Here is a 22266-nt window from a genome sequence, read left to right on the forward strand (position 1 = left end):
AACACGCCACAGTACCAGTCTGCAGGTCCTCGTATTCATGTATGTCACTTCCTGGGCTCTGTTCAACGATGCGCTCCAGCTGGGCTTCAGTTAGGTACTGGACCTCTCCCTCAGCGACTCGTCTCTGCTTCTCCGCTATCAGTGCTTCCCGGAGCGCCAAGTAGCTCCTGGGGATCTGTTGGAAGAGACCCCGGTTAAAATCTGTTTCTACTTCAGGAAGTAAATCATTGATCATTGTGAAAGGTTTGCAAAGTCTTTAGACAAATAGTCCCAATGTTGGTTGAAATGTTGGTTGAGGTTGTAATTTGAGTGATTATGTTGTGTATCTTGGGTTTGAACTGATGTATCCATGCAGGTGAGAATAAAATAGTGTAACCCTTTTGGCTAGGCCAAATACACTTATTGACCCTTCCTACCTGGACACTTTAAAAGTGAAACTTTGACAATTGGCCTTACAGCGCCCCCTAGAGAACGATAACAAAAATTGAATGGGAATTAAAAAAATAGTTTGACAGAAATGATTGAAATTTTCCAGAAAAGTCCCTCATATGGTCCCGATCAAAAAACTCAATCGTAACCATGTCGTTCTTTTTACGGTGTTGCCGTGGCAATGGCCGGCATTCCCCATGTTAATCAAATGAGTGCGACACAAAACAATCACCAATCTTATGAAAATGACATATTACCATGGAAACGTCCCAAATTTGCCACATACATTCTCACACACATGCCGGTTGAAAAGGCAATGACACCCAGGCTGCATTTTTTACGATGTTGCCATGGCGATGGCCAAAATGTGCCATATAATCCAAATAACGATTTGACTAAACTGTGAGCTACCAATGCAGCTCAAATCTAAACACTTGTGAAGCACTCAGGACAAAAGCGGCGTGCGTCGGCGGGTCAGCTCAACGGCCTGTCGGCCGGCGAGGGCCTACAACGCCGCTTGCGGCTTTAATTAGATTTGTTTCTTTGTTTTTTACTGTTTTAATTTGTCTTGAATTGCTTTGTACACTGTTTTATGAACTGTAAAACACTTCGTAACTATGCTTCTGGAAAAGTGTCCCTTACATAGAATTGACTTATTTTCTTATTACCGGTTGTTTCTTTATACAGTTACAGCGAGCAAAAAATCTCTCACTCACTAGCCGGCCCAGTAATCTACTGCCAAAGGTCGTTCTGCTGGTGTCCTTCATGGAGACGGCCACCTGGTAGATCAGCTGCTTCAGCCCATCCACACCCTCCAGGGTCTTGCAGGATACTTCACTGTGCACCAAAGCACCCACACATACACACACACATATTGCACAAAGAGAATTACACGAAAGGTAACAGCATTTCCTCCTATCCATTTTCAGTAAAATCAAATGTAAGATGTGTGCTTACTGCAGATGTTTCCAGGTGATGTCTGGGTAGCCAGTGGCTCGAGCCCCAGATGGAGATCGACAAAGGGCAAGGACGTACGCTCTGAGCGTGGCCAGTCTCTCAGTGCGAAACTTGGTGTCGATGAGATCTAAGTGAGTTCCCACAACCACGACTGCAGAGTTGGGCGCTCGGGCCTAACAACAACAATCACAGATACATAAACGAGCAGAGATGGTCTCTTGTTTGAAAAGCAAACACACTGGCATATTCACTTTAAATGTTCCTAGCCATGGGAGGCTCCTCGGGTGAGGTCAGAGTGCACTGGCAGCAGTAGAACTTCCTGTCTAGCTACAAATCACCGTGAGGGTGCTCACAAAGAACTCCTCAGTTAATAGAGATCAATGGAACTAAATGGCAAAATAATTGTTTTAATCTTCTGCTAAACAAGAAAGCCCAAATGTCAATTTAGACTGTACAAATATAGTACTGATTATAAATTGGAAGTCTAACAAAAACACCCTGCATTAGGTTTTTCTTTAAGGACAGCAGAACTGATGACAGACTCTATTCTGTTAACGAATGCTTACTGGTCCGTTTAGGGTCGACAGCTGATTCAGTTTAATTGACCCACAAGAGCAAGAACTTTGACAACGGAGGCAAGGAAAAACTTCCCTTTAACAGGCAGAAACCTTGGACAGAACCTAGGCTCATGGTGGAGAGTCTGGCCGGCTGGGTTAATAGAGAGAAACGGCAGGTTGGAGGAGAGTCAAAAACAAGGAGATGGATGGGAAGCGATAGCAAGACAGAGCAGGAGCAGACAAAAACAAAATGCTAATGCTAGCGATATAAAGCTATAAATGCTAATGCTAGCGATATGGACAACAGTGGTGAGGGACACAGGTCCAGGTTCTGCAGCACCACGGACAGAAGGACCTGAAAGAGAGAGAGGGACAAACAGAGGGAGAGAGAGAGAACAAGACTACAGGAAGAGAGAGAGAGATTACTGACATATATTTATAACATGAATAACCAGATAAAGGGGGAGGAGCTCAGTGTGTCATGATGTTAAGCCACCAGTGCTGGCCTATGACAGCATATTGATTATATTGATTACTGCATCGATTAGTTATAAGCTTTGTTAAAAAGGAAAGTCTTTAATCTACTCTTGAACATAGAGATGGTGTCTGTCTCACGAACCAAAACGGGGAGCCGATTCCACAATAAAGGAGCTTGATAACTGGAAGCTCCGCCCCCCTGTCTGCTCTTGGACATTTTTGGAACCACGAGCAGGCCAGCATTTTGGGACCGCAGGGTTCTAGTGGGGCAATACGGGATAATCATCTCTGTAAGGTAAGGAGGGGCCTGGCCAGTGAGGGCTTTAAAAGTGAGTAGAAGGATTTTATATTCAATCCGTTCCCTAACAGGAAGCCAATGCAGAGACGCCAGAACAGGGGAAATGTGTTCTCTCAGTCTGGTTCCCGTTAGAACACGAGCTGCTGCATTCTGGATTAGCTGGAGATGTTTAATAGACCTTTTTGGGCAGCCGGACAGTAAGGAGTTGCAGTAGTCCAGTCTGGAAGTCACAAAAGCATGGACTATTTTTTCTGCATCTTTTCGGGTTAGTAGGTGCCTGACCTTTGAAATATTCCGAAGGTGAAAGAACGCAGTCCTTGAAATATGCTTTATCTGGGACTGAAAGGACAGGTCCTGATCAAAGATTACCCCCTGAGTCTTGGCAGTGGTGCTGGTGGACACTGAGACGCCATCGAGTTCAACTACAACACTAGAACAAACATTTCTGAGATGCTTTGGCACAAGAACCAGAACCTCAGTTTTATTTAAACACTAGATACTTTTTATCGATTTGTCCCTCGGAGGGGAATTTGGTTTACAGCAGTTACACTTTCTAACTGTAGTCTGCTGCTGGCTGCAGCGTGCGCAGGCGCCCGGGCAATGTGGGTGAAGTGTCTTGCCTAAGGACACAACGACAGTGCACACATGTGCCTGAGCCGGGAATCGAACCGCCAACCTCTCGATCATAGGACAACCCTCTCAACCACTGCGCCACCATTTAATAACAGGAAGTCCTCGGTCATCCAGGGGTTAATGTCCTTAAGGCACGTCTGAAGTCTAACCAACTGATCGACTTTGTCTGGCTGAACTGACAGGTATAATTGTGTATCGTCTGCATAGCGGTGGAAATCTATGCTATGTTTCTGAATAATGTTACCTAAGGGAAGCATATACAGCGTGAACAGAATAGGTCCAAGCACCGAACCCTGTGGAACTCCATATTTAACTTCAGTGTACGTAGAAGATTTATCATGAACACGTACAAACTGAAATCTATCAGATAAATATGATCTAAACCAGTTCAATGCAGATCCTCTAACACCAACTGATTGTTCCAGCCTCTGTAACAGAATCTGATTCAAAGTCACCTGGAGTTCGCAGGTGTGTATCACACATGTGCATTCTATCATGTTTATTTAATGTGATAGAATTAGATAGACTGTGCGTATTTAAAGGAAGGCCAGAAGGACCTTCATATTTTGACAGCAAATGCAAATCATGCTCGTGTAGAGCAAAGACTTTCCAACAACATTATGAACCTTAACGGACGTTGCTGTAAAGTTATCTCAAACAACATTAGCAGCACAATTACCTAAAGGATTTATAGATTATGTCTTGTATAATTTGTATATTCTATCTACTCATTATATCGAGAATATTCAGGAAGTAAAAAAAAATGCTCGCCGTAAAGAATATGTAATTTTTGAGCTCCAGCTTACGTGATAAATGCATCCACATACCAAGAAGTTCTGAGTGTAGAATATCTCTGTACTATTGGACTATCTCTGTACTATTGGAATATCTCTTACCAGTATGCTACCACAAATGAAAGATGTTGAGAAAGATGATGAAAAGATTTTCTCTGTACTTCTATGACCAGAAATGGACTATTGGTCAGCCTCAAAGAAATTCTGGCAAACCGTACGGTGTCTCAGGAGGGGAAAGCGGAAAGAGGCGGGGAGCTGTTGAGCTCAACTGGGGGTATTGTTGGGCGGTGGAAAAATACTTTGACAAGCGGTCAAAATGAGTTTCCTCTGCAGGGTGGCTGGGCCCTTCGAGACGGGGGGAGTTGCTCCACCAGAACAAGGCAAGAACTTTATTAGTCATACGTATGTTCATACACAAGGCACACACTCACACACACAATGACATTTACACTCTAACAAACACAAATGCAGGGGCCCTGTAGCAAGTGGAGATTGCATAGGATGAGGGGTGCCGCCATGATCGTAGCGACTGCAAGCAGCTGAGGGGGTCTGTGCCTTGCACAAGGGCACCTCGGCAGTACCCTGGAGGTAGACCGACCCCTCTCCAGCGACCAGTCCCTACTCCGTATTTTTCGTTTGGGCTGGGATCGTAACCAATAACCCTCAGGTTCCCAACCCACTGAGCCGCTGCGCCTCCACATCGAGAGGGACCAGCTGGGGTGGCTCGAGCATCTGTTTCGGATGCCTCCCTGGGGAGGTGTTCCGGGGATGGCCGGCTGGGAGGAGGCCCCGGGAAAGACCCAGGACACGCTGGAGAGACGATGTCATTTGGCTGGCTCGGGAACGCCTCCGGATCCCCCCGGAAGAGCTGGAGGAGGAGTCTGGAAACCCCTGCTCAGACTGATGCCTCCGTGACCGAGCCCCAGATAAGAAGACGGATGGATGGGTTATATGGTCAGATAAAGTCGCAAACGGAATTGTCTTTTTGATTAAGCACACATTTGATGTGATACACGTTCATTTCCATCCAGAGTTAGATTCATGTAGCATTAATGAAGGGAGAGTCAGGCCGCTCCACGTCTCATGCTGAGGATACTTAATGGGGTTACGTTCTGAACTCTGGTGTGGCCAGTCAGTGTGAAAATCTCTCCCCGAAACGTCTTTCACAATTTGAGCCCAATGAATCACGACACTATCATGGAAACGCGTAGATGTAAAAACCTGGTCCTTTCGTATATGCAGGGACAGCTGACCTACATTTGTGAGCAGATAACTTTGCATGTACGTAGACCTGAATGCAGACTTGAACATCGACCTGAATCTAGACCTGAGTCTAGACCTGAGTCTAGACCTGAACCAAAGCAATCCTCAATAAGAACTCTGCAGCCACAGGCTGATCCGGTAAACACTCCACCCGCCTTCCTTCTGCACTTACCCTAACGCCCCCGTCACTCTGGAGCAGGCTGGATCTGGATCAGCTCCAGAGTTCAATCTGCATGCTTCTTGACTAGTGGTGCTCTTAAGCCTAAACAGCTGTTTAGTCCCAATCCCATCACTATGTGTGTGGAAATGTTCCTTTTTACCATTTCACCAGATGTGTATATCGTGCTTTCTGCATCTTCATCGTACCCAGAGTGCTTTACTAAGCCTCACATTCTCAGTCCAGTGAGCCACTGGGAGTTCCGCCCCCCCGCCCTCAACAGTCTGAGCCGGGCCTGGAACCATGGACGCCCCGCTCTACCAGCTGAGCCCCAAAGTTCATCTGTTTGACTAAAGGATGCTTCAACTTATGAGTACAGGAAAAACTTGTATTTGACACTTATATGAAGACATGGAATAAACAGTTAAGAAATGTTTTCATGCTAATGAGGCCCCCGGTTCTCAGGGTGTGTGTGTGCGTGCGTACAACATGTCACCTCTATGTTAAGCAGCCATATCTGCAAGTTGGCCACAGCCTCCTCTCCCAGAGCCAGGTTCCAGATCACCAGGTACAAGGCCTTGTCTGTGAAGAAACACTGGTTCACTGTGGACATGCTGGCTTGCCCACCGACGTCCCACACGTTCAACGCCACGGAGTCCTTCTGTGAGACCAATCAGGAGAGAGAGGAGAGCAACACGCGATGAGCCAGAACAAAACACATATTGTGTCGTAACAGTTCTAAAGGTCTATTCCTTTTGTCACAGTTTAAAAGAAAGCAGCTAATTTAGGAGACAGTCAAAGTTCAAATTCAATTCCATTCAACTTGACCGTAGTTCTTATAAACAGCAGGCCCGCCAACCGTTCCACTACAAATCGATCCTAATTATATGCAAGACCCCCCCCCCCCCCCCCATGTTTAATGGTTTCTTCCTCCCACTAATAGGAGCCTGTTCCCAGTCAAACCAACCAGGCATCACCGATAACCCATTATGGCATAGCACTGAAAAGCAGCAGGCCCATAAATATTTACCTGCATGACATGAAAGCTATTCCTAGAATATAAAATGACGTTGGTACCATTATTGTTTTGAGAGTAATAATTTGGAAATATGCAGAATATAGTTCAGCTACAAACGGATTGAGCCTGTATCATTAGTTGTTATCTCACAAAGATAACTGTCTGGAGTCTGCATGTGCGTGCGCGTGTGTGTGCGTGTGCGTGTGTGTGTGTGTCCATGTTTTTCTCACGCTGTTTTTGCCTCCATTGGGTTTATCCAGCTTGCAGGTGGAGGTGGAGATGCTACATTCTGCTGGGGTGAAGGGGGACACCTGTCCTGTCTGTAAAACCTCCAGAAGGGCGGTCTTCCCCTGCCTGGGTGGACCAATAACAAGCGTCTTCAGCAGTTTGAAAGGCTCCGCCTTCCGAAGATGCGCCCGCAAATACGACAGCACAGACACCGAACCTAAAGAAAACCCACAGTGGAAAAGAAATGACCCCGAATCAGCTGTGAGCACCAAAACTAACGAAATTCATTCAGTCAAGATCAATTTAAAAAAGAATCAATGAGTGCTGCACTAAATATAAGTAATATAAGGTTTCATCGATATTACTACCACTAGCAGAATTTGTATCTATATAGCGACATTCATACAAGAAATGCAGCTCAAAGTGCTTTATGATCAAGATGCTTATCAACATCACTGAATTAAAGCGCTTTTAAGGATTCTTTTAAAATACGCAGAGTTAGTCTGCTCCATCGTTTAGGCCAGAATTGACAGAATGTGATTTCCTGAATAATTAAGGGAAATGAGGATAAAGTACATAAACAAGCAAACAGCACCATGAAATGCTGCCATGCAGCGGGTGCAGCTTAAAGCAAGTCTCCACAAGGCACCGAATACCAGAATGATTGGGGGGGGGGGCACCCTGTTTGAAGCTAAAATCTTCACTGCAGCAACTAAAGCAGTCAAAAAACAATCTTTAGAGTTCTCCACATGTGAAGCTACACGAGCTGGAATCGGCGTGGCTGTACCGGTGAAACAGAAAGCAACGTGAGAGCCAGCAGAGACACCTCAGAGCCCCTTCAGCACCCTCAGCGTAACCTTTGACTGCCGTTTCACGGGATGGTCGATTTAAACTGCTCAACAGCCTCTAAGGCAAGAAGGAGATTTAAAGTACCCACATGCAAAGCTTAAGACAGTCTTGATTGATCTCAGACGGTACCTTCTTTTCTGACTTCCTGGGGGACATTGCTAATGGTGAGGCCTTCGAGGTCCAGTTGCCAGAGGTTGGAGAGTTGACAAAGGTCGGCCGGAATCTCCCGGATGTTGGGATTACTGTTGGCAAAGCAGGAGAGGCCAGACGAGTCAGCAACGATTGAAATCGTGCTGTAACTTTAAAACAAGATGAATCAGTCCTGAATTCAATAAACGGGCTCAATGGGATCTTCGTTTTCAAAGAACCTGCCAGGAACAGATGGATGGATGTGGTAAAAGCAATGTTTGGCAGCAACAGCATAATGTAAATCCCAAAGAAGGAAACATTCTGGATGGTGTGAGAGCAGAGCCGTTTGTTACGCGTATAAAACAGCTGTGCAGCGCTGCAGCAGGGAGACAGGAAGACAGGAAGACAGGCCACACACCAAGCTACGGCTCCCAGACACCCACCTGCTGGGCGTGGTTGCCATGGTTTCACTTGAAAAGGCAAACGTTACCCAGGCTATCAACATTTCACTTTTATGGTGAGCTAATGTTTGAAAGGTTAATGAAGGTTAACGGTGTCATTCAGGTTTATCCAAAAGTAAAATGGCAACAATCTGAGAGCGACGTATCAGGTTACGCTTCATTACCGACTCACCCAAATGCTGATGCAACCTCACATTTCTTATTCCACAAAACATTTCTGGCCCTTCACAGCAAAGCAGTGTCACAACATTTTCATCAACTGAAGGACTCCCTCAAAAAAAGGGAGCCCCCCCCATGCGTTCAGTTGTGTTGGAAAATACTGCAGTACTGTTACGTCGTGAACCTCAAGAAGGTTTAGTCTCAAACGTCCCCAGACTTCCCTCCAGCAGCACTGGGTTGAGATGATATACAGCCCCAGCACCAAGACACAACTGCATACTCCTCTTAGTTGAGTTTTCATCCTCAACACTGCTAGACCCCCCCCCCCATGTAACTTCAGTGTCTCTTCACTGCATCTCCAGACATGGACGAGGAAGCACTGTGCAGAGACTCACTTGGAGAGGTAGAGCTCGGTGAGGCTGTGCAGGCCACACACCGACTGGGGGACACACTCCAGCTGGTTGTCATTCAGGCAGAGAACTTCCAGAGAATCCCGCAGAATCATGGGAAACTCCACGGGACACGCTGCCACAGCAAGAGGGTTACGTCACGCCAGCTCCACGCACACACAGGCCCACCGAGCTAAGCAGCATGAATGCTAATGATTGACATGAAATAATGATGTGTTTAAAGAAGGAACAGTCCAAAGACAATCATTGGAACTTCATTTAGTGTCCCTATGAGCTACCTCAGGGGTGGGCAAACCTTTTGACTCGCGGGCCACAATGGGTTCTAAGGGGCCGGGCCAGGCTGGAGTGTTTGTGTGAACTAATATAAATTACATGTAAAAGCCATTACAGGAAAGGATTCGGCCTTTTACAGGGAAAAGGGGAAATGAATGAGGTTTTAAATAAAATGTTATTTAATGATATTATTTGGACTAGTTCGGCGGGCCGTACTATAAAGCCTAACGGGCCGTATATGGCCCCCGGGCCTTAGTTTGCCCATGTCTGAGCTACCTGGATCAGGGTCCCTTCGTTGCCACGTCGTAAAGAAGGTCAGCCTCCTGGATTTGGGCCCCTCTTCTGTTCTAAAAGACAATTTGAAAAAGACTGACTCAAGTCATGTACAGCGATGACCTCCGTATGGATTTTGGCGATATTTGATCGAGGTTGTCTATCTCAAGATTCATGGCACACTGATGAATGAGTGAAGGTGACAGAATGGAGTCAGAAAAAATATGACATTAAAACCCCATTTACGGATTCAAGAATCAGTTAAAACAGCTGATTTATTCAGTCACAGCTGGCAGTGTGTATCCGGGTGAACCTACTTGCCCAACTGGTTCCTGGAAAGGTCGAGGGTCTTGAGCTGAGAGCATTTCCACTTACTGGGAGGGGGGAGCGTCACAAAGTGATTCCCACACAGTTTCAAGGAGACCAGAGCCTGATGGGATGAGAACAGGAGGAGGGGTGAGAACTAGTAAGCCACTCCGGTCACATTTCCTTTCAATAAAAACAGAGTATGCTGACTGCAGCAATAAAATAATCTTGAGTTCTAAACTGGCCTGCCTGGGTATTTGGTACTAAATGTTTGGAACTATCAAGTAACTTGACAAATACTTGATGTCCAGGGAGTCACGGCGTTCTTGTGAATGGTGCACGGTCTCCTGTGGTGCTGATATCGTTCAACCGAACGCTTGGGAATCATAAAACATTACTGCAGTGATTAATGTTAATCGTATTGACTACTAGACATACTTAATGCCAGGGGCGTCACTAGGTTTTAAGGACAGGGGGGGCTTAGCCCCCAGGAGATGCACAGGATGTGAGCAAATGTAGCGTACCAGCACAAAACCTCAAACGGCTAACAAGGACTGAGAAATTATACATTATTATTATTTCAGTCTGTTTTAAATACAGTACAACAACAAACAGGTTTAGACAGTAACAGGATGTTTACAGCATTAACAAGAAACAAAATGTTACTTGATGGATGGAAGCATCAAAGAACGCGTCTGTTTCTAAGAGTCGATCTCTCTGTTGTGATTCTGAAGCTCGTCTTCTTCAATGACTGCAAGACGGTGAAGTATTTTCTGAGCCGTTGTTTGACGCAGCCAGGAATGCAACCGACGCAGTGCAACCGACGCAGTGCAACCGACGCAGTGCAACCGACGCCGGGCAACCGACGCAGTGCAACCGACGCAGTGCGACCGACGCAGTGCAACCGACGCAGTGCAACCGACGCCGTGCAACCGACGCAGTGCAACCGACACAGGGCAACCGACACAGTGCAACCGACGCAGTGCAACCGACGCAGTGCAACCGACGCAGTGCGACCGACACAGGGCAACCGACACAGTGCAACCGACACAGTGCAACCGACGCAGTGCAACCGACGCAGTGCAACCGACGCAGTGCGACCGACGCAGTGCGACCGACGCAGTGCGACCGACGCAGTGCAACCGACGCAGTGCAACCGACGCCGTGCAACCGACGCCGGGCAACCGACGCAGTGCAACCGATGCAGTGCGACCGACGCAGTGCAACCGACGCAGTGCAACCGACGCAGTGCGACCGACACAGGGCGACCGACACAGTGCAACCGACACAGTGCAACCGACACAGTGCAACCGACGCAGTGCAACCGACGCAGTGCAACCGACACAGTGCAACCGACACAGTGCAACCGACACAGTGCAACCGACGCCGTGCAACCGACGCAGTGCAACCGACACAGGGCAACCGACACAGTGCAACCGACACAGTGCAACCGACGCAGTGCAACCGACGCAGTGCAACCGACGCAGTGCTCTAAAGGACCTTTCACATGAGCAGCTGCTTACGGGCACTATTAGGGCAACTTGGGTAGAACCTTCAGAGAGGGAAACATGTCTGAATCAAGGAGGTTGTGAACAGACAATATATCTTTGGGAGAACATCCAGCCTCTGTTTCAGGCCACCAGAACCTCCTCTGTTTCAGGTCACCAGAACCTCCTCTGTTTCAGGTCACCAGAACCTCCTCTGTTTCAGGCCACCAGAACCTCCTCTGTTTCAGGCCACCAGAACCTCCTCTGTTTTCTGGTCACCAGAACCTCCTCTGTTTTCAGGCTGGAGTGTTGAAGTTCATTCAATTGTGATACTCTAAAGAGGTTCTCACATTCAGGCCTGCATGCTGGATGCCTTTTAGTAGCTCTGCATCTACTGCAGAATCTGAACTCAAGCTATCATCCTACCCACACAAGGGAAAAGTAACTCTCTCTTCACTGTGTCTGAGTTCCATTCAGTGCGTGAACCTGCAGGTTCCTCCAGGTTCTGCAGGTCTCTGCACCTGATTCAGGGAGACTGTGGGCGTGGCACAGGGCTGTGGTTCTCCCATACAGCTCCATGGCTAATGCATCTGTGCGTTTCCCTTAAGTGTGTCACACAATAACTAAATGTTACTACCAGCAGTGATAAACTTACTTTCTTTAAAAACTTTCTTATATCCATTCTTCATCCATCCGTTCACGTTCTTCTCCTAAAGCTCTTCTATTCTGCTCTGTGTGCTTCAAACACGCTGCAGGGACCGACAATTAGCGGTCACAGGGAAAACGTGGACTGGAGTTTCAGTGATTGGGCATTCTCTATAGGAACAGGTGGAACGGGTTCTCTACCTTACGTCATGAAGTGAGGGGAAACAGATTCATGATCAGATTTAAGTAAATAATGACAGGTTACATGTTTTTAAACATATATTCTGGCAGTTTAATAGAATATGTCGGCATTTTTTGGTCACTGAACAAAAAAAAAACAAAATATTATTATTTTTTTTTTTTTATAAAACAACCCAAAATTATTTAGCCCCCCTAAAATAGGCCTAACGACGCCACTGCTTAATGCCAGAGGAACGGAGGAGAAGTGTCTGGTGCCGGTTTTCAGGAAAAAGAGAGACAAACAGAGTTGTGGGAACTATAGAGGGTAAAGCTGATGAGATACGATGAGGTTAAATGCAGCCTCATGGTAGTACGGGTAGTGCGGTTAGCAGGAGCTAACGTAGCATTGCCAGTTTCTCCCTTTCACCGGTCTCAAGCCCGGATAAATGCCGAGGGTTCCGTCAGGAACGGCATCCGGTGTAAAAATTGCCAAATCAAACATGCAGATCAACGTAAATCAGAAATCGGTCGAGAGTGACCCGAGTTAACAATGACCGCTAGCAGCGTCGTTAACCCACGAGATGCTGCTAGAATTGGATTACTGAGGGTCGAAGACAGAGACGAAGAAAAGGAGGAAGACAAGTGCATCAACAGCGAGAGAAGAGGGAATGAAGAGTTCAGGACTGAGAGGAGGGACTCTGAATGTTGGGACGATGACGGGAAAAGCTAGAGAGCCGGTGGACATGATGAAGAGGAGGAGGAGGAAGGTTGATGTGTGTCCAGGAGACCAGGAGGAAAGGAAGCAAGGCTAGAAGCTGAGGAGCAGGATTCAAGTTGTTTACAACGGAGGAGAGGAAAGAGGAATGGAGGAGGAAGGAAGAGTTAGAGGAGAAGGAGAAGTTCTTACGCTCCACAGGTAGGAGGTGAGTTAGAGGAGAAGGAGAAGTTCTTACGCTCCACAGGTAGGAGGTGAGTTAGAGGAGAAGGAGAAGTTCTTACGCTCCACAGGTAGGAGGTGAGTTAGAGGAGAAGGAGAAGTTCTTACGCTCAAAAGGTAGGAGGAGAGTTAGAGGAGAAGGAGAAGTTCTTACGCTCCACAGGTAGGAGGAGAGTTAGAGGAGAAGGAGAAGTTCTTACGCTCCACAGGTAGGAGGTGAGTTAGAGGAGAAGGAGAAGTTCTTACGCTCCACAGGTAGGAGGTGAATTAGAGGAGAAGGAGAAGTTCTTACGCTCCACAGGTAGGAGGTGAGTTAGAGGAGAAGGAGAAGTTCTTACGCTCCACAGGTAGGAGGTGAGTTAGAGGAGAAGGAGAAGTTCTTACGCTCCACAGGTAGGAGGTGAGTTAGAGGAGAAGGAGAAGTTCTTACGCTCCACAGGTAGGAGGAGAGTTAGAGGAGGAGGAGAAGTTCTTACGCTCCACAGGTAGGAGGAGAGTTAGAGGAGGAGGAGAAGTTCTTACGCTCCACAGGTAGGAGGTGAGTTAGAGGAGAAGGAGAAGTTCTTACGCTCCACAGGTAGGAGGTGAGTTAGAGAAGGAGAAGTTCTTACGCTCCACAGGTAGGAGGTGAGTTAGAGGAGAAGGAGAAGTTCTTACGCTCCACAGGTAGGAGGTGAATTAGAGGAGAAGGAGAAGTTCTTACGCTCCACAGGTAGGAGGTGAGTTAGAGGAGAAGGAGAAGTTCTTACGCTCCACAGGTAGCAGCATCTAAAGGCGTTAGTCTCGTCTGCACTGCTTTGGTTTTGGTCCTGAAGCTTTGCATCTTTTTACCTGCACAGGTGCATCAGCATCAGGTGTCACTCTCAGAATGTCATTGAAGTGCTTGTGTGTGAGCCTTGAACGCATTTTAGTTTTATTGATCATTACTGACTGAATGTGTTCTCAAAGGTAGGTCGTCCCAAACGTGCACAGTTCTGTGCAGCAGGGCTGCTCATTTGGGGTTCCTGCAATAGATCAATAGATACTGATCAAATGGGTCCAGACCGAAGTGACAGAACAGAACCTCCTTGCGGGCCGTATGTTTGACACCCCTGCTACAGAGGATAAAGCTGATGAGATACGATGAAGTTATGTGAAAAGGTGTTTGAGGCTAGACTAAGGACAGAAGTGAGTATTTGTGAGCAGCAGTATGTCTTTATGCTGATGAAGAGTACCACAGACGCAACGTTAGCGTTGATGCTAGCAATGGAGAAGAACAGGAAGCTCAGAAGGAGCTGCATTGTGTCTTTGTAGATCTAGAGAAAGCCTAGGACAGGGTGCCCAGAGAGGTACTGTAGTACTGTATGAGGTACTGTAGTACTGCATGAGGTACTGTAGTACTGTATGAGGTACTGTAGTACTGCATGAGGTACTGTAGTACTGCATGAGGTACTGTAGTACTGCATGAGGTACTGTAGTACTGCATGAGGTACTGTGGTACTGCCTGAGGTACTGTAGTACTGCATGAGGTACTGTAGTACTGCATGAGGTACTGTGGTACTGCATGAGGTACTGTGGTACTGCATGAGGTACTGTGGTACTGCATGAGGTACTGTAGTACTGTATGAGGTACTGTGGTACTGCATGAGGTACTGTAGTACTGCATGAGGTACTGTGGTACTGCATGAGGTACTGTGGTACTGCATGAGGTACTGTGGTACTGCATGAGGTACTGTAGTACTGTATGAGGTACTGTGGTACTGCATGAGGTACTGTGGTACTGCATGAGGTACTGTAGTACTGTATGAGGTACTGGGGTACTGTATGAGGTACTGGGGTACTGCCTGAGGTACTGTGGTACTGCATGAGGTACTGTAGTACTGCATGAGGTACTGTGGTACTGCATGAGGTACTGTGGTACTGCATGAGGTACTGTGGTACTGCATGAGGTACTGTAGTACTGTATGAGGTACTGTGGTACTGCATGAGGTACTGTGGTACTGCATGAGGTACTGTAGTACTGTATGAGGTACTGGGGTACTGTATGAGGTACTGGGGTACTGCCTGAGGTACTGTGGTACTGCATGAGGTACTGTGGTACTGCATGAGGTACTGTAGTACTGCATGAGGTACTGTGGTACTGCATGAGGTACTGTGGTACTGCATGAGGTACTGTAGTACTGTATGAGGTACTGGGGTACTGCCTGAGGTACTGTGGTACTGCATGAGGTACTGTGGTACTGCATGAGGTACTGTAGTACTGCATGAGGTACTGTGGTACTGCCTGAGGTACTGTAGTACTGCATGAGGTACTGTAGTACTGTATGAGGTACTGTGGTACTGCATGAGGTACTGTGGTACTGCATGAGGTACTGTGGTACTGCATGAGGTACTGTGGTACTGCCTGAGGTACTGTGGTACTGCATGAGGTACTGTAGTACTGTATGAGGTACTGTAGGACTGCATGAGGTACTGTAGTACTGCATGAGGCACTGTGGTACTGCATGAGGAACTGTGGTACTGCATGAGGTACTGTAGTACTGCATGAGGAACTGTAGTACTGCATGGGGTACTGTAGTACTGCATGAGGTACTGTGGTACTGCATGAGGTACTGTGGTACTGCATGAGGTACTGTGGTACTGCATGAGGTACTGTGGTACTGCCTGAGGTACTGTGGTACTGCATGAGGTACTGTAGTACTGCATGAGGTACTGTAGTACTGCATGAGGTACTGTAGTACTGCATGAGGCACTGTGGTACTGCATGAGGAACTGTGGTACTGCATGAGGTACTGTAGTACTGCATGAGGAACTGTAGTACTGCATGAGGCACTGTGGTACTGCATGAGGCACTGTGGTACTGCATGAGGTACTGTAGTACTGTATGAGGTACTGTAGCACTGTATGAGGTACTGTAGTACTGCATGAGGTACTGTAGTACTGCATGAGGTACTGTAGTACTGCATGAGGTACTGTGGTACTGCCTGAGGTACTGTAGTACTGCATGAGGTACTGTAGTACTGCATGAGGTACTGTGGTACTGCATGAGGTACTGTGGTACTGCATGAGGTACTGTGGTACTGCATGAGGTACTGTAGTACTGTATGAGGTACTGTGGTACTGCATGAGGTACTGTAGTACTGCATGAGGTACTGTGGTACTGCATGAGGTACTGTGGTACTGCATGAGGTACTGTGGTACTGCATGAGGTACTGTAGTACTGTATGAGGTACTGTGGTACTGCATGAGGTACTGTGGTACTGCATGAGGTACTGTAGTACTGTATGAGGTACTGGGGTACTGTATGAGGTACTGGGGTACTGCCTGAGGTACTGGGGTACTGCCTGAGGTACTGTGGTACTGCATGAGGTACTGTGGTACTGCATGAGGTACTGTGGTACTGCATGAGGTACTGTGGTACTGCATGAGGTACTGTGGTACTGCATGAGGTACTGTAGTACTGTATGAGGTACTGGGGTACTGCCTGAGGTACTGTGGTACTGCATGAGGTACTGTGGTACTGCATGAGGTACTGTAGTACTGCATGAGGTACTGTGGTACTGCCTGAGGTACTGTAGTACTGCATGAGGTACTGTAGTACTGTATGAGGTACTGTGGTACTGCATGAGGTACTGTGGTACTGCATGAGGTACTGTGGTACTGCCTGAGGTACTGTGGTACTGCATGAGGTACTGTAGTACTGTATGAGGTACTGTAGGACTGCATGAGGTACTGTAGTACTGCATGAGGCACTGTGGTACTGCATGAGGAACTGTGGTACTGCATGAGGTACTGTAGTACTGCATGAGGAACTGTAGTACTGCATGGGGTACTGTAGTACTGCATGAGGTACTGTGGTACTGCATGAGGTACTGTGGTACTGCATGAGGTACTGTGGTACTGCATGAGGTACTGTGGTACTGCATGAGGTACTGTGGTACTGCCTGAGGTACTGTGGTACTGCATGAGGTACTGTAGTACTGCATGAGGTACTGTAGTACTGCATGAGGTACTGTAGTACTGCATGAGGCACTGTGGTACTGCATGAGGAACTGTGGTACTGCATGAGGTACTGTAGTACTGCATGAGGAACTGTAGTACTGCATGAGGCACTGTGGTACTGCATGAGGCACTGTGGTACTGCATGAGGTACTGTAGTACTGCATGAGGTACTGTAGCACTGTATGAGGTACTGTAGTACTGCATGAGGTACTGTAGTACTGCATGAGGAACTGTGGTACTGCATGAGGTACTGTGGTACTGCATGAGGTACTGTAGTACTGCATGAGGTACTGTAGTACTGTATGAGGTACTGTAGCACTGTATGAGGTACTGTGGTACTGCATGAGGTACTGTAGTACTGTATGAGGTACTGTAGCACTGTATGAGGTACTGTAGTACTGCATGAGGTACTGTAGTACTGCATGAGGAACTGTGGTACTGCATGAGGTACTGTGGTACTGCATGAGGTACTGTAGTACTGTATGAGGTACTGTAGTACTGTATGAGGTACTGTAGTACTGCGGTACTGCATGAGGCACTGTAGTACTGCATGAGGAACTGTGGTACTGCATGAGGTACTGTGGTACTGCATGAGGAACTGTGGTACTGCATGAGGTACTGTGGTACTGCATGAGGTACTGTAGTACTGTATGAGGTACTGTAGTACTGTATGAGGTACTGTAGTACTGCGGTACTGCATGAGGCACTGTAGTACTGCATGAGGAACTGTGGTACTGCATGAGGTACTGTGGTACTGCATGAGGTACTGTGGTACTGCCTGAGGTACTGTAGTACTGTATGAGGTACTGTAGTACTGCATGAGGTACTGTGGTACTGCATGAGGTACTGTGGTACTGCATGAGGTACTGTAGTACTGCATGAGGCACTGTAGTACTGCATGAGGAACTGTGGTACTGCATGAGGTACTGTGGTACTGCATGAGGTACTGTGGTACTGCCTGAGGTACTGTGGTACTGCATGAGGTACTGTGGTACTGCATGAGGTACTGTGGTACTGCATGTAGGACAGTTGTCCGACAGCAGTGGAGGGTGTGGCCTGATGTAACCAACAGGATCACATCATCGGCAAAAAGCAGCGACCCAATCCTGAGGTCACCAAACCAAACCCCCTCAACGCCCCGGCTGCACCTAGAAATTCTGTCCATAAAGGTTCTGAACAGAATCGGTGACAAAGGGCAGCCCTGACGGAGTCCAACCCGCACTGGAAATAGGTCCGACTTACTGCCAGCAATGCGGACCAAGCTCTGGCACCGGTCATATAGGGAGTGGACACCCCGTATGAGGGGGTCCGACACCCCGTACTCCCGGAGCACCCCCCACAGGACTCCCCGAGGGACACGGTCGAATGCCTTCTCCAAATCCACAAAACACATGTGGACTGGTTGGACGGACTCCCATGCATCCTCAAGGACCCTGCCGAGGGTGTAGAGCTGGTCCACAGTTCCACGGCCAGGACGAAAACCACATTGCTCCTCCTGGATCGCAGGTTCGACTACCTGGCGCTCGCCATCGTGCCCCACCCCCAGGCCTGGCTCCAGGAGGGGGCCCCGGTGACCCGCGTCCAGGCGAGGGAAACTCAGGACCAATTTTTGTACTCATCATAAGGGGTCTCTGAGCTACCCTTTGTCTGGCCCCTCCCCTAGGACCTGCTTGTGATGGGTGACCCTACCAGGGGCACAAAGGCCCCAACAACCGAGCTCCTAGGATCATCGGGACACGCAAATCCTCCACGAGAAGGTGGCCGCTCAGGGAGGGGTCACAATATTTGTACTGTTTCACCAAAATCAGAAGCTCCCAAAGGACGTCTGGCAATTTAACACAATTTATCTTGATTTAATCATTTACTTTCTACTAATTTTACAAAATACATTACAAATTTGGTGCAAATGGTTCAATCAGTTGAAGCCAAACGTTCAGAAAGATGATACATTTAGGAAAGTAAACTGGTTGATTTCAAAGACAACTCATTTTACTAGATGAGCCTCTTTTGATGTAGCCACTCAGAAAGGTGTTCAACCAGGTCTAAACAGACTCTTGATTTCTTTGATGTCTCCATCTTGGCGTCCAAACATGTGTACTAAATCTCATCTGATTTACCTCCAGTTCTAAGACAGATGAGGGCAATTCCTTCAGTTGGTTGTCAGAGAAGTCCACGTCCTGCAGCCGAGTCTTCCAGAAAACGGAGACGCTGCTTGGGAGACTCTGGATCATGTTGGATGAGGCTTTGCATTGCTTCTGCGGGGAAGGACAAAGGAAATCCGTTTGTGTTACCGTGTGGAAACAGTCATTCTGTAAAGAGTCCCTGAAAGGATGCAAGTGCTGTACTCCTACCAACAAAAGCCACTTTGCATTGGTAGTTCTATTTATGGCCTGTAATGGTGTTACTAATGAACCTTAATCAGGCTGATGAATCCTCTGCTCAGCGTAAATGAATTCATACTGAAAAGTCCAAATATAATGTAAGATACCTTTTCACTCGCTTGGTTAAGACTTTGCTTTTTGACTCGTTCCTTCCTCCCCTCCTCTTCCTTCCTACACATTCAAGTCGCATTAATTCATGTCACTAACGAGACTTCTTCAAACGTCTTTCTGCTTTCTCATCCTGCCGGTTACCATGGTTGGTGTTTTCACCCTTATCATCATCACTATTATCGTCATTATTCACAAAGCTGGGAACTACCGGAACCTGTAAAGCGGAAGGAAATGGATGGATGGCTGGATGTTGTCATCACTACCTCCAAGGAGGTTGTGTGTTTGACACCATTTGTTTGCCTGTTTGTTAGCAGGATTATGGAACCCCCCCGGGTTGGTTGGATCTTGATACAACAAAATCTGAAGATGTGTCTAACTGAGATCCCATTAAATGTTGAGAGTGATGCGGATACCCATCTGGATACAAAACTTAAAATCAAGGCTTCAAAAATAAAGAAGTCTTATCTTGTCAATCCACTCCTGACACACTGAGCTCCTCCCTCTCTGACTGATTATTCATGTTATAAATATATGTTTCAAAGATATGATTTTTTGAAAAAGCTTCAACTATAGGTAAATGGGAAATACAGATTTGTATTTTCTCTTTTTTATATATATATATATATCCAGTTGGGTCCGGGTCGCTTTTTAAATTTCATGGTATCAAAATTTGACCCGTCTTCCGTAATCCTGCTAATAAACCGACAAACAAAAAGACAAACACACGGCGCCAAAAACATGAGCTCCATGGCGGAGGTAATGAAGAGTACTGAATACCCATAACCCGTCAAAGACAGAGAACAACTGCAGTATTTCATTTTGCCTGATTAGTTGACTAAGAAGTTCAATCTCTTGATGGTGTCTTACCAGCGGGCACGCCCATGGCTCAGGGAAGCGGCTCAGCCTGTTCCTGCATGCGTTGAGAACGCTCAGGCTTTTCAAACAGTGCATGACGGCGTCGGAGAGACACGTCAGACAGTTATCAGACACGTCCAGCTCGGCCAGCCTCCGAAGACCAATCCAGTTAGTCGCTGCCAAAATGCAATGAGAGAGCGAAACCAATCTCCACATCAAAAGTATACAAATAAAACACTCAAGACAAAAGCTAGATATTGCTACGGTTTTATAAAATGCAACGTGTAGACGGGTTCCGAGGACCGACAGACGAGTCGTGCAGAACCTCTGACTTCAGTCGTTGAATCTTTTTATCAATTACAATAATGAATTAATATTCAAGCCGGTTCTTGGTAGAAATTTGATGATTAAAGATAATCTGAAAATTACCGTATTTTTTGGATTATACGTCGCTCCGGATTGTAGGTCGCACCAGCCAAAAAATGCATAATTAAGAAGAAAAAAACATATATAGGTCGCACTGGAGGATAAGTCGCATTTTTGGGGAAAATTTATTTGATAAAATCCAACACCAAACAACATACAGTGGTACTTCTACTTACGAATGTCCCTACATCCGAAAGTTTCAGGTTACGAAGTATCTGAATGGGAAAATATTGCCTCTCGTTACGATTTTCACTTCAGGATACGAAGTCAAAAATAGCTGCTCGTAGCTGCTCTGCCATTGGCTATCGCCTAAAATCTGCCTGGCAGTATGCGTGTATCCCAGCATGCTATTCGTGTCCCCCTTGTAATGTATTTGGTCCATGCCTGATGCCGTAGTTACGTGATGACGTAGGCACGTTAGTTTGTGGTGTGCGCTAAATGTAGCATGTAGCTCTGTGACCGGCTACGCCTGATTAAAGAAAGGTTTTGTTCCTGAATCCGTCTCCTCCTTCCGACCATCCGTAGAGGTTAAAGACTTAACACCCCTCGTGTCACCCGGAAAAAGTGTTGACAAGTCGGGCTATTGCTCATTATGATGACGTCTGCCTCGCACATTTCCGACGGATTGTCAAAAGCCGGCAAAAGCAGACGTCATTGGATCAGTTTTTCAAGAAACGCGAGGCAGAAAACACCGCAAAGGACCAGTAAACAAAGAGGACAAAAAATAACAGCTAAAAGGTAAATTAATATTTTTATTATTTCCTTTATTCTTTGGTTTTTTTTACATGATGTGCCTCTCGTTTTATGTTTATTGTGCGGTAATCTAATTTTAACATGTATTTGTTTCATGTTCTGATGCGCTTTTATGATTTATTAAAAAAATATCATACTTTTGCGGGGCTTGGAACGGATTAGTGCATTTACATTCAAAATGCGTCTCTACTTAAGAAGTTTTCACGTTACGAAGCTACTCCCAGAACGGATTAAATTCGTAAGCTGAGGTACCACTGTATAGCACAAAGAACATGCTAACAAGTTTACCAAAATATCAGGTTTTACTCCAAATCAAACAGCTGCTTTCTTCTTAGTACCGTGACCGTAAGAGACAAGCACCCACCGAAAACAGCAATGCTGCCCCAACAGGGCATAGGAGAGGTCTGATATTCACTGCAGGCCTGCGCAAAAAAAACGTCCTCTTGCCCCCCAAAAAACGGACCTGACACATAGCGAAGGTATGTATATTATTTGGAGGTATATATACACCTTTTGGTACTGAATTACTTAATTGACATGGCATGTAACCGGTCTGAGGCAGGAAAATGTTTGGGGACCGCTGGGACAGGAAAGTATATCCCTCGTGTCGGCCATTTTGTTTTTGACGATTTACAGTGGCCGGAACTCGGACAGTACCCGTATTATTTTATTGAATATACTTATTTGCCCGTTCAGTGGATGCCTCTGAAACAGCTCGTCCAGGGGTCACACTCAGTTGTGTCTTCACTAAAACACCATTTCAAATTAACTTTGCATGCAAAAGATGGTAATTCAGGTAATATGTATGTCCCTCACTCGACTGAAAATGAAGACGAGTT

The 22266-nt window shown here is 46.7% G+C and overlaps 1 protein-coding gene across 1 annotated transcript in view; it reads right to left on the bottom strand.

Moving 5' to 3' along the window:
- The window catches only part of lrrk1 (leucine-rich repeat kinase 1), a 94818-nt gene that overhangs the window by 32772 nt on the left and 39780 nt on the right, over positions 1 to 22266 (bottom strand). The window contains exons 8-18 of the mRNA XM_068741549.1: positions 20261 to 20424; positions 19019 to 19156; positions 9683 to 9795; positions 9369 to 9439; positions 8805 to 8934; positions 7790 to 7902; positions 6814 to 7028; positions 6062 to 6226; positions 1387 to 1559; positions 1146 to 1266; positions 16 to 175 (exon numbers count right to left, since the gene is read on the bottom strand). Coding sequence (XP_068597650.1) covers positions 16 to 175; positions 1146 to 1266; positions 1387 to 1559; positions 6062 to 6226; positions 6814 to 7028; positions 7790 to 7902; positions 8805 to 8934; positions 9369 to 9439; positions 9683 to 9795; positions 19019 to 19156; positions 20261 to 20424 — 1563 coding nt within the window. The remainder of the gene's footprint in view (positions 1 to 15; positions 176 to 1145; positions 1267 to 1386; positions 1560 to 6061; positions 6227 to 6813; positions 7029 to 7789; positions 7903 to 8804; positions 8935 to 9368; positions 9440 to 9682; positions 9796 to 19018; positions 19157 to 20260; positions 20425 to 22266) is intronic.

This window comes from Brachionichthys hirsutus, chromosome 1 (assembly GCF_040956055.1).
Source record: "Brachionichthys hirsutus isolate HB-005 chromosome 1, CSIRO-AGI_Bhir_v1, whole genome shotgun sequence".
In the NCBI taxonomy this organism is placed as follows: domain Eukaryota; kingdom Metazoa; phylum Chordata; class Actinopteri; order Lophiiformes; family Brachionichthyidae; genus Brachionichthys; species Brachionichthys hirsutus.